Here is an 18,092-nt window from a genome sequence, read left to right as displayed (position 1 = left end):
ATAACTTGTAGTAGAATGTCACAGTCATTTCACCTGTAACAAACCAGCAATCATGAGACTGTGATTGCACAACCCTCCATCATGCTCACCTTCCTAGGAAGTTTGTTCAGGTTCATCTCTCTGTATAGTCAGGATAGAAATTTAACCGAGCTGTCAGTAAGTTCCTTAGAAGTTATTCTGAGCTGCTTATCTTTCCATCTCCTCAGTACTTCTGTTCTACTACATAGAAATCATCTAAATATTCCTGTAGGGACATGGCTTAGTGGTGGACTTGACAGTGTTATGTTAATGGTTGGACTCTGTGACCTTAGAGGTTTTTTCCAACCTAAATGATTCTATTTCCAAGCTTAATAGTCTAACCACCAAACTGTTTGGACATGTCCATTCACACTTTCAATTAATAAATTGATTCAGGCAGGATTTTATTAAAAACCTATATCAGTATGTTACTTACAGGAAAAGGAATGCCAAAAGAGATATGATGATGAATATTTGCTTCATTTTATTAAGTAGTATAAACAAATATTCATGCCAGGATGACGAATAAAACAGGGACTAAGAATCATGATCCAAGGAAATTTTGGCATCCTTTGTTGAGGTGCTCAGATTTCTGCCTGAGACTGACAAACGAAAATAACTGAATATATTCTGGTTTGTTAAAAATAAACAGGACAGTCTTTAAAACAGAACAAAAAAAAGAAGTTAATATAAGTACTGTGACCTTATAGTAAAAGTTATTTTAAACAATATAGATCTAAAAATAATAAAATAACATATCAGAAATAATCAGTTTTTTACTTAATTATCACAGAGTTGCATTCAAAAGAGCAATAAAATTATTTTAAATATCTAGGTTTGGTACTGTCAGCCAGTTTTGTTGTAAGGGTTATCTGGTAAGAAGAACTGCAACAGCTTTGTTGAAAATTGATTGGGATTAAATGGACCAGAAAAATATTCCAATAGACTTTGAAAAGAAAATTAATTAAAATTGGCATGGAGGTCCTCTATACTAAATTTTTAAATGTTTCTTCATGTTACTTCCTTTCCTCTTCTCCTTTTCAAGTCTCTGAAACAGCTCCTGTTGGACTATGGTGCACTATGGTGCGTTTTTGAAAAGTTCTTGTGAGCTTTCTTTGAGAAGGTCAAATTCAATTTCATTGATTTACTACTGTTAGGTACTTCTGCAGTTTCCAAGTGATTTAACATTAGTTCATGGCAGAAAAGGCCTTAAGCAGAACAAGAAAAATCAACCCTTTTAAAAGTTGAGTTTTCTTTTCCTTAGCACAATTCTATTTAAAACAGGGCTTCTACCAGTCTATTATCACATTTTTAAAATTACATAACTCTGCTAGGAAAAGCTGCTATTGAGACTTGCTGCCATATTAAAAGCTCCCCTTGCACTTATTTGGTTTGGTACTCCAAACTCACTTAGGTACTATAACCTTCCTAATATTAACCCTTCTCAGAGTCACTTCTCACTTCAACTTTACTCATGCTTCTCCTAGTTAGAAAAGTAAGCCTGTGCCCTCAATCAATATTTCTTTTATGCAAGGGAAACAGAAGATTATCTATTGACACTTTTTGATTCAGTAAAGTACATTCAAATGTTCAACACAGCTTAGTGATCTACTTTGGCACAGATCTCATTTTGAATCTAATATTTCCATTTATATTTATATTTTCTTAATTGTAAACTGTTGCTTGCAAACATGGATATGGATTCAGCACGTTATATTACATCTTGTTTTGAAAGATTAGGGGTTTTTTGTTTGACAGTCAGATATATTTTGTTCAGTATTTTTAATATTACAGAAATGTTCCGCTGAAATTTTATGAAATATCTAGAATATTCTAGCCACTGAACTAGAACTAAAGAACTAAATTATGGAACTAAAAGTTCAACATATATAAATCAAAGCTGTGTTATTGTGGTGGTGGTGTTCTCGTTTCATGAGACCAATCTAATTTCTGAAAAATACACTCTCCACCCATAAAATCTGAAACCGATTTTCCAGTATGTGGAATCTTTGTATTAGGATTTGGCTCAAATACAGTATTACAAGTAAATTCATTAAGCTACTCCCAGCAATAAACAATGTTTTTGTTGCCCATGAAGTTAGTGACAAACAGTTGAAATCATCAAGAGGCATGCCCTTGACTTTAGTAAGAACCCTGAATGTAAATATATTAAATGAAAATGTGAAAATAACATTTTAAACAAGGCCTCTATCCCTACAATTATTGTGTCATTTACAGAAGAATAGCTAGAAAATATATTATCATATGTGAGCAACATATTTTGCTATTTTAACTGGAAACCTTTCACTTACCCAGCTGTCACAAAGAGCAAAAGTTCCTGCTAGGTAGGAACTGATAAATCATGGTGGGCAATGCTCTATTAGCATAAGTTATCACTGGTTTAGGACATGAAAACCCTGGATACATCAAGAAAAGCAATAAAAAATTCCAGATGGAATCATACTGCCTTGCCCTATGTCTTGCATATCACTTTGAAATATTAACTAGTACTTCTCAAATGTCAGTTATCAAACAACCTCTGGGAAATATAATTGAAAGATAGATGAGCATATACTTCATGAAGCTACAATTTATTTTACAAAAAAGAATCGGGTATTGATTTTGCATCACTATTTCCTAAAATTATGTCATCCATGTAATCTGCATCTAAGTTACTTCTGGAACATATTTTACAATACAGTTTTTGAAAGAACTCATCAAATAACAACCTATTTTGTCATTGTACTACAAAATAGATATTTAAGCTTTTTAGACTACTCCTACATGCTATTGTTTTTTCTATAGGCCATGAATGGCCATTTATTTTCAAAGCTTTTTTCAACAGATTTAAAGCCAAAAATCTAAAAGAGAGATCTTAATATTTGCCAATGAATGTGTAGTTTTAGTTATAGACTTGAGTCTGCAGAGACAGACATGGAGGTGCTGAAAAATTTCACTTGCAGGATTCACTGGTGGTAACTATTGCCACAGTCCTGAAACCTAAAGACTGATTAGGTTGCCTTAAGGGCTTTGTGTGAGTATAAACATTGTTTTTAGTAGTTTCACCAAAGCAGGTTAAAAGTATACCCTAATCCTTTCTTCTTTGTAGACTTATGGTTAGATACAGATAGTGTGTTCAATGACAGATTTTTATTTAAAATGTGATCATATCGTCAAAATTTTTTGCTTTTTCTCTCAAGCACATTCTAAATGGCATTTGTTTTCAACTTTATACATTGGCTACTTGTATTTTTTTAAGCAAACTTATAATGCAGAAGGCAATTACACAGGGTACAGATTCATTCTATTTTTGTTGAGGCAAATCTCTGTTGACTCAGTACAACTAAAGGAGTCATAAAAGTGCTGCTCAGTGAAAATCAGGCCCACTTATGCAGAGAAACTAGAAAAATTTAATGTTCCTGATCTAATGATCTTCATATTTGTGAATTTTCCCTTATTATTTTAAAAATTTCCTCCTCCAAATGGGTCATTGCAGCTTGAAGAAATCTCAGCAATATTTGTGCTGAGAGAAGTGACTTTTTTATGACATACCAAAACACCAGGAGATGTTAAGAAGCCACTGGCTGTGAATTTTTAAGGTTTCCTATACTCCCTTGTTTTGAAAGTGGTTTAGTAAATAGCTGCATGACTGACAGTCTTAAATTCACCCAAATTGAAATGACCCCTTCAAATGCCTAAAGACACTTCAAATCAGACTTCTATTGCTTTATGTTGCTGACATAAATCCTCACCCATTAATATGGTAGAACATATATGAGCTGGTGTTTGCTAAACTTACTCAAATTCTACTTGGGGCCTCAACTGCATACAGATCTTTTTTAACTGAACACCATTAGGGAGAGATTATTGGGTTTGATGAGCTTTGGTTTGGGCATAGTAAAGCAAGTTCTATCATGTTTGTGTGGATGGCAACAAAGAAATCAAGGTAATGCCTCACTGTGGGACTTATGGTCACTTACTTAAAATGGCTAACTCCAAACCCTGGGCAACTCAAGTAGGTGATATAAAATGAGTTGAGTGCATAGATACGCATTCTCTTTTGAAAATTATGTTTCTGAGTCTGTGGAAATGAGAACTAGAAGCTGCACCAGCAAAAGAAATCATAGAACCATAGAATGGTTGGAAAGGACCTTAAAGTCCCAACCATCCTGACATGGGCAGGGACACCTTTCACTAGATCAGCTTGTTCAGAGACCAGATTGATCAAAGAAATACAGCTAAGGAAATTACTCTTTGTTTTCAGATGTGAGTATATTCCTGTGTACATCTGCTCTGACTCTTGAAAGAGATTTATGATTTGTCATTGCAGTAAAGAATCCTTTAGTCCAGGCTTCTCAAATCTTGTGATGTACATATTGCATATTAGCTCTGTCATGTCAGCACATTTAATATGACACACTGCTTTCAAGAAGAAGCTTGCTTTGAAAGCTGTGGAGCAAGAAACAGTTAGATTGCAAGGGCTTTGACACAATTTCTTCCTCTCATGACAATGATGACTTTCTAGTGATGTTCTTTCTCTGACAGTTGTAAAAGTGTGTGTTGACCTCCTCAAAAAGTTGACCAAAACAACCTTATTTTTATAGCTTATAATACCCTAATTATTCTAAACTGAGCTTTAAAAGATGAAGGGCTCATAAAGCTGTTCTATAATTCGATTCTGTGTATAGTCACGAATAATACCAATGTGAGTGCGAGGGATGAGCTATCCATTCCACTTTATATTGTCTAAAGGCAGGTACTGAATTAATTAGAGGGATATATCTTGATCTGAGCACAAGGCAGTCCTGACTAATATCTTTGGTAAAGCTTCAGCCGATTTCAGCAGGAGGAGAATTTGCGTATATATCCTGTTTGTATCATTATTCTAGGTCTAGCTTGGTTTCTTTTGTCATATTTGGCTCCATTTGCTGAACAGGATATTAAAAAAATTATTGAAATTACTGATTCCCTGGGGGACTGTGAATATTAATTACTTTGTATTTTTGATTAATTAACCATGTGCTAATTATTGAATTTATGGGCTTGAAATGACTTATTCTTTCTCTGAAAAAAAATACTACATAACATCTGTCATTTTAAAACCTCCATGCACCAGAATTTGTTATCCATTGTACAGCTACAAATTTTATGTTAGTCACTCTAGATTTACTACAGCATATACTGAAGTCTGGAGATTCAAGACTTTTAAAATAGTAATAGTCTGCTTACCTCCGTGCTATTAGATAAAGGGAACCTCTCGAGGCATTTATGGTTTTAAAATAGGTGCTAAAACACAAACAATATTGTCACCATATCATCCTTACATTTTTGTTCCATGCTAGAATTCAAAGATTCACCCCAAAATTCCTGGTTATTCATAAGCAAATTCCCTCCAAATAAGGTTTAGTGTTAATATATGTATTGCTATTAAGAGTTACTACTGAAATATGACATGTACTTATGCTTCTTTAAATTTAATTTTGTCCTGTCTGACTTTTAAACTCACTTTGTTTATTGTTTATACCTTAGAATACCTAGATATGTTCATTTATAGTGATTTATTTATACTGTTTCTTGTTTATACATTAGTATATTATTTATTACTAAAGTTGTTATTCTACAGAAACGATAAGATGCAACATCTCAAATGTTGTTTTGAACTATTTCATAGTGATATAACAAGTTTAATAACTTCACAAATACATGTTAAAAGCACATAATAGCTGGTATACAGACATGAGAGATTCTCTATTGCATGCTAGATTTTTCAGGCTAAAATGTTGTAAATATATAGTTATAGGAAATAAAGATATATGCATATGTACCTATATAGATACATATATATAAGCGTGTACACATTTTTATGAGTGTTATGTTTTCTGTCAAATAAATGAATGATTTTACTTAAGCCAGTTTTTTTGCCCATTTCTGAAATCTTTTTAAACTAGTAAGGCTATCACAGCTACCTGTTCATTCATATAATTATGTTTGTATTTATCTTAAAGATTGTTGTTCCATATCCATAAAAGTGGTGCCTAGATGTCTAATGGAGAATCATTTCATCACTGGCAGCCTCAGTAAATCATTATCCTAAGATAACTCTGATTCAGAATAAGCTATTTGTCTCTATGGTAGTCTTGATACAAAGAAAAATCCTCTGAATCAATGCAAGCAGTCATGAGTAGCAATACAGCATAGATTTATATATGTGTACTACCTGTAGAACAGAGGATCTTGTTGTATTCAGTGTCATCCCAGAGATGCTTCTATTTCAGGCACATGGGATATACAGAAAAGAGCTTTTTGACAGTGTTCCCAGACAGTGGGTATTTGCTTATCATTTTGGCCAAGACCTGATTTCTGTTCATGACTTCTTTTGGTATTTGCTTATATAGGGTTAGTTAGATTACATAACATTACATAGCATTGGACACTGCTTGTTAGTTCTTGAGAGGCTATATTGGAGTCAGGAATTTCGGAGAAGATAAAAATCACTGTTTTCACAATAAAAATACATACGCAATTGAAATGTTTTGGACATTAACCATTTTTTCCTTTTCTGTTTTTCTGCTGTTGCTGACATTATGTAACTGGTGACTTTTAGGCTGTCATTATGAGAAGTTTGCAGTTTGAGGAGCTTAGAGTGAATTATGAATACAACTCAACACCATTAATATTGTTGAAAAGAAAAGAAAAGCCGCTGCCATATTTGGAATACATAGTTCAAAGATATGAAGTAATCTTTTTATCCTGTAACAAAGCAATGATGGAATCAGGCCTGATGTCTGATGGTCAATTTCCAAATAAATTTTAGGTTTTGCTATAGCACACATGCCTTCCTTTTGTTTCTGTATCTCTTTTGGCTGTCCTTATCTAAGGACCTATCTTCTAACTTGAAGAAAACTGCTTCCTACTCCTATTTTAGCAAAATGTTTTCATGAAAAGCTTTCTTTCTCCTCCCACCTCACCCCTTATTAAAGGATTATCAGTTTCTCCCGGTAGCTTTAGGGAGGAGTCTGGGGACAGTGTGGGAGCTGCCTGCTGACTTCAGTGTGGGAATGTGGACGAGCTTGAGTCCCCAGCCCTGGATAGAACATCTGTATGCCTATATGGATCACAACAGGACAGTCTATCTAGTTGTCTAGGCATCCAAAATGCCATTGTTCTTGGTAATATGTCAAGTATTTTCTTTCTCCTCACTAAAGAATTTTTCAGGAATCAGGAGAACATACTGCACAAGTTGAATATCTTTGATGTTTTCAGGGATAACATTCAGGCAAATTTCTCTTCAGCTTTGGGGACACCATAAAATTTATATGTATGGATATAACTTCAGTTAGGCTGATCAGCTATAAGAGCTTTCACGAAGAAAGGGCAATCACACATTGGAAATTGTATGTTGTTTTAGGCTGGACTACAGTTAGGCTGAATCACTTTTCAGCTCTGAACTACAGGTGCAGGCAGCTGTAAACCTCTCTCTGTTTTCATGCAAATTAGATGTTGCTATAGACTACCGATCTCTCAAGTTGCCATCACAACCTTTCTCAGCTGGGGGAAGTTTGGGTACTCTGCAAGTAATTAATACCAGTAATCCCCTGTGCAAGGTATCTGCCAAATTCTTTACATAGCTACTTCTTCTAGATATCATCTTGTAAAAAACAGTGTTGTCATACTGCCTAAAAATAATCAGGTCATTTCTTTCCCTTGAATTACCCTTAAATTTGTTTATCTTTATAATATGCATGAAAAGGGAAAAAAAATATGAGGAATTGAAATCTAAAAAAAGCCAGGCAGCAAAACAAGAATTCATTGCATACACAGTTATCATAAAATGAACTCATCTAAATGCAACAATTTTCAGCTGCTCACCAAAAGCAATTCCACCCTCTCATTGATATTAACCAAAAAATTTTACCTTTTCAAGACTAGTAGAGCCTTGAGAAGAGCATGAGGACTCTTTAATTAATATTTTTAGAGCTTTTAAGAGATAGGAAAAAGAAACGTTAAAAGAGCAGAGAAATACAATGAAATGAAAATTAAAAACTGTCACTCAGGCAGCAAACTCCTACACAGGTGGAGAAATACATTCTCAAATTTTATCGGTCAGATTTTTGGCAGTAGAGTAATTAGATATGGGCAGAACAGCAGTTTCCATCATCATTGTGTGGCCTGCAAAGAGATTTTTGCATAACAAAAAAAAAAAAAAAAAACAAACCATTCTACAGCCTAATGAATGCACTCATTAACTGTAATAGCTTTAGCTATAGCTTGAAGGGGGATGGACTTCAGAGAAAAAGAAATCTGTTCGATTGATTCCAAGATATTGCCACATTTTCAATGTAGAAAATAAGTGGAACTGTTTACAAAAGGGAGTCTATTTTTGTTGTATACATGTGTCTCTTACTATTTTGTCTAATCTTAGAAACAAGGGTTTTAGAAATGTGTGTTAGATGTCCCAGGCAGTTTTCACAGGAATCCTAAAGCTACATTCCTCAGCTAACTGTTACTGACTCACTACATTTCACTGACCATTGTTTGTCCAGGGCCAATAACTGGAAAGTTTCTTTCAGTATAGTGAGTTCCTTAATGGACCAAATGAGTAGACATCCCTCTAGCTTTCTGATGTAAAAAGACACAGCACCATGTCAGCTGTAGAGAAAATATATAAAATGGGCTGGAGCTGCTGCAGAAACATCTCTTCCCGCTGGTGTCCTGGATGTCCACCAGACTCCAGTTGCAGCTGGTTTAGCATTAGACCTCCCTCTGCTCCCTTCTCCTACACAGGACTGGCAGCAGCCTAGAGGAGACATATCCACCATCCTAGATAAGGAAGCTCAAATGGTATCAAGGGAGTGGTTATCAAGTGGTGTCAAAAGGAGCCCAGCTCTAAAACCATAAACTGTGGCACTTAAGTGGGATTTCAGTGTGTCAGAGACAACATATACCTTTTTACTCTAAGAAATAAATCTGACACATTTCAATGAAGTGGAGGGGGAAAAAACCCATTCAAATAAATTTCAGTAAATATATATTATCAGCATATATAGCATAGAATCTTTTTTGGGTAGTTCAGGTGGCTCTGTATGGAAAACATTCTGTCATTTATGTCACAAAGAAATTTGTGTGCAAGACCAATTTTAAAATATATATATTTTCTCTTTACTGTTTATTGCCATTTGTTATTTAAACAATCTAAATAAAGTCTTAATACTACACACCTTTTAAGTAGTATGGTTTCACACTTAACAGGTGTATAGAAGGGAAAAAATGTGCTCTTGGTACTTCCAAAAAAACTTGATAACTTGATAGTATATTCTTAATAATACCTGATAGATCTTGATAGTATATACCTGATACTGTGATAGCTTATCACTGCTTTACTTCTTTTGAAGTGAGCAGCTAACAAATATATTGCCAATGGCATATTCACAATTCACTTTTTCTTAACTTATTAGTACAATAAATTTTAAATAAGTAGATGGTTAAATTTTCATATAATAGTGACTGAAAAGAGTTGCAAATGAAATGCAACTGGGCTGCCAATTTGCACAGTGTACCCAATTCTTCTGCCCCTTTTTATTATCCAACATATGGTCTTGCTAAATTTTAAAGCAGATTATACTTAAGAGTCTTCAAATCATGGGTTTTATATAACTTTCTATACATTTGACTCTCAGAAAATAAAATTCCAACTCTGTTAGGATACTGCATGGACAACAAAAACATAGGCAGTAGTACTGTTCAGGAATACTTAAATCTGAAGCTGTCCTTGAAGGATGTTGTGGTACTGAACGGAAAAATAATTGATAATAGTATCTATCTAACCCCTTTATCAGCATAGGATTTTCTTTTTGAAATTTTTTAGTCTTGCTGTCCTTAAGAAAATGGTAGAATTTCCCTGCTTCCTTGGAAGACTTCTCAAGAATCTAAAAATATTCACTGAAGTCAATATTATAAACAAAAATCTGAACCCTATAGCTGAGATTTAAAAAATACCTTAAACAACATAAGACTTGTAACATTTAAAAATAAAATCTGTGCCCATTTAGTGTGTAGACATGTCAACTTGTGCAATCACTTTACTGTTGTTCAAATCTGTCTTATCATTAAGTAATTGGTATTAGAGTTTCAGTTCCCATGTCCAAGGTGATTTGGACTACAAAAATAACAGGTCTTACATATTGGGAGAATAATATTGGGAGCTATATGAATATTCAGAACTGAGCAAGTGGCCTTAAACTGCAAAACTTGTGTTTACTTCAGACTCTCAACCAAAATGTCTAAATTAGGGAATATGAAATATCTTTTCTGTTTTAAATCCACAAAGGATTATCTTTATTAGACGGAGAGAGAGTGTTATTTGGGGATTAGACCTAAAACCCTTCCTTTCACCCAAAAAAAGAGATAAAAGTTACATTTTCATTCCTGCATACTCTGACTGCATAATTGGAATACACACATAGCTGTGTGTATACTCAAACATATGATTTATCTTAAATTAATTTCTCTTGTTTGTTGCTTCACATAGCAACTACAGAGAGAGAAAGAATACAATAACAAGAAAATAAGTAAGGTAAAACATGAGAAGCTGGGGAAGCTGTGAGGGTGGGGTATTATTTTAACTTTCTTCACATTTTTTCTCTAATCTGATGGGTTTCATAGAATCATCATTCCAAGACACATGTCAAATCTCAACACAAGTTAATGCATATGCAGGGCAGAGTGGATGTCAAGAAGTCAAGTAGCCTAATGCCCTCCCTTCACCAAGGCAGGAACATTTATATCAGATAGATGCTTGCCTATCTTATTCTCTGACACCCTTAACAGTCTGCAAGCTATTCTAATTCCTAATACTCTTTACTGCAAGAAAACTTTCCTGGAGTCTGAAATGAGTCTTTCTCATTTCAGTTTAAGTCCTGAGTGCTTACTTCAACATGAAAAACAAATTATGATCCTTTTGCTGTCACTTTTTAAGTACTTGAAAACAAATATCACATCTCTCCCTAGTATTCTGTTTGGTTCTTTAGGCTATAAATCTTCAGCTAATTCAATCAAGCCTGTCTTCTAGATAACCTTTACACTTTTTAGCTGACTGTTTATCTCTGTCACTAAACACTTTCTGTGTTTAGTGACTCTGTCACTAAGCCTTTCCTTTTATGAAGTTTGATACTAAAAGCTCTCCTGAATTTGTCTCACCTGTCCCTATTTTTCCATTCAGATGTTTAAAAATAATTGCATATATAGTAATTATCTAAGAGATTGAATTACTTTATTGTGTTAATACTTATTCAATAATAAATTTTGTAAATATTGGTAGCTCTACAATGTCATTTATTGGAATCTTACTATGATGTACAACTGTGTTGTGATTTATTGAACTGTGTTGGGATTTACTGTGAGTAAACTAAACAGACCTTTAGCAAGGAGTAGACCTCTTCCCCTCTGTTTGCTAAAGGATATTTTTAAACTAAAATCTCCATCACCCTGGAGTATCCTTCAAAAATTAGTGGCTGGGACAATATACATTTGCAGAGAAATCTGATAACATATAAAAAACATCATGATAATTGCCCTGCTATTTCAGGTTCATCTCTTCATTGTATTGCAACAGTAAAAGCAACTTTTACCTTTTTCTTCCTTCTGTGATTATTTTCTTTGGTGCACAATAAGTTTTCTAAATTGTATTTTTTAATCTTTTTCCTTTTTTTTTTTTTGTTTAGAAATATCATTATCATTTATATATTTTTATTCTATACACTAGGGTTATTTTCCTGTATCACATCATCAGTCTCTAAGGAAAATGCACTAGACATTACTCTGATGGGCAAGAATATAAATACAGAAATATTGGATATGGGGGAAACATTTCATAGTCCTGAAAAAATATTCCCCACTGTGTTTAATGCTAGTGTAATACCAAGAGCAGTCAGACCTGAACATGTCATAGTCCTCTTACCTTGTTGACAGCTTTCTAGCCTGGCAAGCTGATGAATGAGATCTCTGAAGTACTGTGTATACCTGACAAACGTCTCAGCAAGGGGCCTTTGCTTTTGTCGCTGCAGCTGGGCAACTACTGCTTTCTTTCACAGCAAGATGTCTTCATGTGCAACTCTAAGTCCTGGGGGGATCACTTTAAGGACACCTTAGGCACTGTGCTCTTCAACATCTTCCTAAATGACCTGGATGAAGGACTGGAAGGGATACTAAGCAAGTTTGCAAATGACAAAAAACTGGAGAAGCTGTTGGCTCCCCCAAAGGCAGGGAGGCCCTGCAGAGAGACCTCAACAAATTAGGGGACTGGACAATCACCAACCACATGAAGTTCAAAAAGGGAAAGTGCCAGATTCTACACCTGAGATGCAACCCTGGGTGTATGTACAGACTGAGAAATTACCTACTTGAAAGCAGTGCCACAGAAAGGGACCTGGGAGTCCTGGTCAATGGCAAGTTGAATTATGAGTCAGCAGTGCCCCGGCAGCCAGGAGGGCCAACTGTGTCTGCGGGGGGCATCAAGCAAAGCATCGCCGGTCAATCAAGGGAGGGGATTGTCCCGCTCTGCTCTGCACTGGTGTGGCCTCACCTTGAATACTGTGTGCAGTTTTGGGCACCACAGTATAGTAAAGATATGAAGCTGTTAGAGAGCATCCAAAGAAGGGTAACAAAGATGGTGAAGGGTCTTGAGGGGAAGCCATATGAGGAGCAGCTGAGATCACTTGGTCTGTTCATCCTGGAGAAAAGGGGACTGAGGGGAGACCTCACTGCAGTCTACAAGTTCCTCATGAGGGAAGAGGAGGGGCAAGCACTGATCTCTTCTTAGTGGTAACCAGTGATAGGACCCAAGGGAACAACCTGAAGTTGTGTTAGGAGAGATTTAAGTTGGATATTAGAAAATGGTTCTTCACCCAGAGGGTGGTTGGGCACTGGAACAGGCTCCCCAGGGAAGTGGTCACAGCACCAAACCTGGCAGAGTTCGAGAATCATTTGGACAATATTCTCAGGCACATGGTGTGACTCTTTGGGATGGTCCTGTGTAGGGCCAGGATTTGGACTCAATGATCCTTGTGGGTCCCTTCCAACTCAACATATTCTCCGATTCTGTGACACTTTCCCATTGTCTAAGAAGCAACGCCTTCTATTTCTAATGATCATAATCGCCTAAATCAGAATAAAATTGGAAAGCACAGTTCCCATGTAAGGGAGAAAAACTGAACTTGTGTAGTGATTTGTTAAGGATATCCATGTCCCATTTAATCTATTTGGACTCTTTCAAGATTGTTACTGGAATACTGTTCCTGTGGATTTGTTTTATTACTTATGAGGAAGCTGTTCTGCACCACTTGCTCACCTAAATATCCTGTACATCCCACAATTTCTCTCACTGGCACACAGTTCTGCAGTGCAGTAGTGCACACTGACACTTCAGTGGGTAAAAGTGAAGATTCAACTGGGCTTCATTCAGATTTCCTTGTCACAGCCAATTTCTGCTGCCAGAGCATCTTTCTTCAGCTAAACCAGTAGATTTTAGTGATAGTCAATACCATTTTGAACCTTTCATAATGCAACCACCATTGGAGTACAAAGTTATAACCAGCTAGTACAGTAAAATTAAACCATTAGGAGTAGAAATAAGGTCTAAGGAGTGACAGGCAGGACTATGAAAGTAAGCACGTATTTACCTCTGTCACCTTCTCCCTCCTCTTCACACCCCTCAATGACTTCAGAGAATGTCACAAGTCTACTCTTCCAAATAAATCTATGTTGTCCTGTCATCAACATCCTATAAGTGGTGTTACTGTACTGTGGGTGCAGAATTTAAATATCTTACACAGTATTGGTGGTTTTCTATGTTCATTCTAGCCTATGTACCTATTCCACTTTGACCAACCTTTAGGTAGTAGTTTAGCATTTGCTTTGCCACATTGTCCATCTGAGGCTTTGTTATCTCTACACTGTTGTCTCTACAATACAGACTTTAAGTACATGTTTTATATAATAGACCTTTTGCCCAAGAAGCTAAGCCGAAATACTTATTTGAATGAGAAGCAGCTCTGTTGAATTAAGAAGTTCTCCTGCAATAAGGTTGAGAAGAAAGGTTATGTAATATGAAGTCATTATTTGCATCTTTTTTTAATAATTTAAAGTTATAAAATGGTATCTCTGTTGCAAATCTTCTTAGAGAAGACAACTATTCATAAAGTAATACTATAAATTTTATAGCACCCAGCTGGATTAGATCTACAAAATTGTTTCTTTGAAAAGGATAAAGAAATTAATTACAAGAGAACAGGGGTTTTTCTAAGTTTCTTATGAGACAACTCCTAAATCTGGGATACTGAAATTCTATCCAGTTTAAAAAAAAAAAAAAATCCCACACTACAGAAAACCTATCACTTCCTGCATTCAAGAACTTGTCAGGTTTTACGAGGGTGGATAAAAATACTTAAAACCTTGCCAAAGATTAAGATGAATGTTTTAAAGGAAAGGTTAAATCACTCATAAATTTCAAACACCTTCTGTGGCTTTTATCACAAAACAACCCATAAGTGGATCTGTCCAATAAATAGTCCTGGGGGAAGGTGGGGTGCATTTGCCTAACTGAGCCTCTTGAGTGTGGTTGGGAACACTAACACTTGTGTTCATCCCTAAGCTTGAAGTTAAATTTTCCAAGGGCTGTAGTAGAGCTGAACAGCAGTGCTCATCTTTCTCCTTTTATGAATGCCTATTTTACTTTTCTGTACTGGGCAAATCAGTGCATTTGAAATCTGAAGTATGTTTAATAGTTCCTTCGTTTTCAATCCAGACACTGGATATTTTTTCCCCCCTTGGTGAAGCTGCTATTTACTGACATTACAGCTGTGCTAAGACTACAAAGAGTCCAGGCTTCAACAAAATAATGTCTGTGCAGGAGTCACTTTCTGAGGTCTTAATTTTTGCACTGTGTGAGGACAGCTGAGTGCAGAGCACAGGGAATATTCTGTGGACCAAGTGACTGAAGCAGGATTCCTGTCTGCTCTGCAGTACAGAAGAAAATTTTAAGATAGGCAGCAAATGATCAAAATAGAACAACAGATCCACACAGATAAAGGTCACCTACATCACTTACAGTATGACTAACTTAAAATAGGGCTAGCTTCAAACAAATCATGAAGTTTTAAAATAAGATGAGTTAAGCTTATTTTTCACACTTCAGTTATTCAACTTTTAGGATTTAAAAGTACTCTTTACAGTCTTAAACATCAGTCAATTTTTAGAGGCCAATCTGACATTTTTCTACAAGTCTTTAATTGTTATACCTGGAGCTTTTGAAAAACTTAAATATCATGTTCATGATAAAACATCAGAAATCTGCAATGTGCTTTTTTTGTTTTAAATAGAGTTGAGTGAAACTTCATAAAAGTCAGTACTTCCAAGAAAATCCATTGTAAAACTGGAGAGAGGGAATTACCCAGAGAATTCTGTGACCTTTTTTCAATTAGATTTTCAGTCACTTCTGTTTTCTAGTGGTCAGAGTATTGCAAGCTAAAAGGATAACAGAAGGGGATTAAAATTCTGTGTGCAGTACAGCATCATACAACCTCATAATGCTCCAGCTCAAGCAACCAAGAAAAAGGAGTAACTCTTGGATCTGCAAGATGCTCTGCCCAGCTTCATTAGTCATAGTTGAAGAGAGGATTTACAGCTTCAGATGCAATAAGTACGGTCTCTGAGCCCTGTGCAAGTGTTTCTGCTAGAGCAGGGTCAGCCCATTGAAAATTTGCTTCTGGCTCTTTGTGCCATGCTCCATCATGCAGTACAGACATGGTCTGCACCACAGTCCTGCCCTTTGCACAGTAACAGATCACCCCCTTTCAGGTTAGAATAGTATCAGCCCAGTATCAGGGAAACACTTAATCCAAGATTTTCTCCCCAGAGCTCAGTGAGGTTTAACACGATCCAGAGATGCACTTATGCATACCAGATTTCAGGATCTCTGTTTTTTAATGTTGGTTTAATTACCTGAAGTGGAGGATATGGAACAGATGATTTAAGAAGAAGGTGACAATATCAAGCAAATGTAAGAAAAACACTGAATTCTTCTACTAGAAGAATTACAGGTGCTTTACTGTAGTCCACTCAGAGTCACATCTGTGGATGTCTGCTCTCAACCTCTGAGTTTTAATGTTGAGGAAGCTCTTTTATTATTCCTTTGAATAGTTAATGTTGTTTCTTTTTCCTTTACCCCTGCAGTGATGGCTGGGCAGATAGGTATGATGTGACAGAAGGGTACCAGAATGAAGCCGTTGGTGGGATAACGATCAAGCTCCAGTCTCCAGACGTGAAATGGTTTGATGATTACTACCTACAGCTTCGGCCAGAAACCAACCATAGAAATCCATGGTTTCAGGAATTTTGGCAGCACAGGTTCCAGTGCCGGTTGGAAGGGTTTCCTCAAGAGAACCCTAAATATAACAAGACTTGCACAAGTAAGTGAATTTATTACTTCTGCTGTATAAAACAGTGTGACTGAAGGTCCTGTGTAAACAGCTCATGTTGGAGTGATGCAGCCTTGTTTGGTGAAACAGTGAGTGGGGTTGGAAGGAAGTAAGCTTGAATTGCAATACTTGCTCTTTTCAAAGTATGAGAAGCACAATTTTAAAAGTATTCAGGTTTCTAAAAAAAAGAAAAGAAAAGAATAGATGGTGCCTCGGTACATGGCTGCTCTTTATATTTTAAAAACTTGATGCTACTCCACCTCCACAGGCACGTAAACACTTTCAAAAATACGGTAATACAAAATTGAATGTGTCTTTTCTGAAACAGAGCTAATCATATTGCTTTGGCTCATGGGACCAATGCAAGAACTAATATACTAAAAGTTACCTGAAGTCCATGTGGTATTTGTGAATGTCAGATGGAAGACCAGACAATTTTAAAGATTTCATTAGGTTTTCTTCCAGCAATAGGTCATTTCAGGAAATGCCGTTTTGAGCTGATCTTTTTCATTAAATTGTACTACTTTTAGCAAAAAATTGCCACAGCAATTTGTCGCTTCTACACTGCAGAGGCAAAACTCTTTATTTTTTTTTTTCCCATATAGACATGTCACATTTTTCTGGGTTTTTCTTGTTTGGGTTTTTTTATGACTTCTGTTAATTGCTCTTTATTTTATGGAGTGCCAAGTAATACTAAGGTTGTCTCTAAAAGCAGGATTCATCACCTAGTGTGCAGTAAGCCAATCTCACACACAGAGCCCTGGTATTTATTTCATTTTTGCACAAAGACAGGTGCCAGGTGGTAAATCCACAAAGCTATCATGCTGATTCTCAAAACTTCACATTACATGTACGCTTTAGAAAACAAAGAAATCAGAATTCATTGGTAACAATTTACCTAGTTCTCTTATATAATTAGTATTTTACCTCATATTGATTGAATGATTCTCCCACTTCTCATGCTAATTAGCCTGTATGCTCAGTCTTGGTGGTCGGTGGTCTCAATCTTCGCCTACTGGAATTACCTTTCACCCAGTTGTCTTGGTGTGCAAGATGGAGACTCAGATCTGGGTGCAGACTGAAGATAGTCCAGACTATCTTCAAGGGGTCCTTTTTTCAGGGTCCTTTCTTTGAGCCTAGAAGGCTTGTTTCACTGATAAGGCAGGACCCTGTTTCACAAACCCCTTCTCATTCTCTGGGCAATTTTAAAACTATTTCTGACCCTAAGACAATGGGTATCCTGAGAGTGCTGGGGCATAAGGTGGTGCTGTGCTGGACATTAGTGCAACCACAGCTCTAATCCCCAAGGGGTCCTCCCTCCTAAAAATGTCTATATCTTTCACACACCAATGAGACCAAAATATTTCTTTAAGGATCAAAGTCTTGGATTTACACAACACAAACCCTAGTGAAAGTCCCACTTAATGTTCTTAAGTCTTTCTTTTAACTTGGACAAGGTCACAGAGGAAGTTTGTGACTGAGATGTAAACCTATTCTAGGAATCCCAAAATCTCACTGTACACTTTCAACATTCAATTGACTTTTTCCTATTACTTTTGTTCTTCTACCCTTCCAACACAGTATGAGACAGGTTTTATTTGC

The 18,092-nt window shown here is 36.1% G+C and overlaps 1 protein-coding gene across 1 annotated transcript in view; it reads left to right on the top strand.

Moving 5' to 3' along the window:
- The window catches only part of GRM5 (glutamate metabotropic receptor 5), a 244,494-nt gene that overhangs the window by 165,256 nt on the left and 61,146 nt on the right, over nucleotides 1-18,092 (top strand). The window contains 1 exon segment of the mRNA XM_050332273.1: nucleotides 16,246-16,481. Within this exon segment, the coding sequence (XP_050188230.1) occupies nucleotides 16,246-16,481 (236 nt within the window).

Source organism: Myiozetetes cayanensis, unplaced genomic scaffold, assembly GCF_022539395.1.
Source record: "Myiozetetes cayanensis isolate MyiCay16 unplaced genomic scaffold, myiCay2020 scf5-8, whole genome shotgun sequence".
NCBI classification, from domain to species: domain Eukaryota; kingdom Metazoa; phylum Chordata; class Aves; order Passeriformes; family Tyrannidae; genus Myiozetetes; species Myiozetetes cayanensis.
The sequence above is the reverse complement of the archived record's forward strand: the minus strand, read 5'-3'. Positions and strand labels throughout refer to the sequence as shown.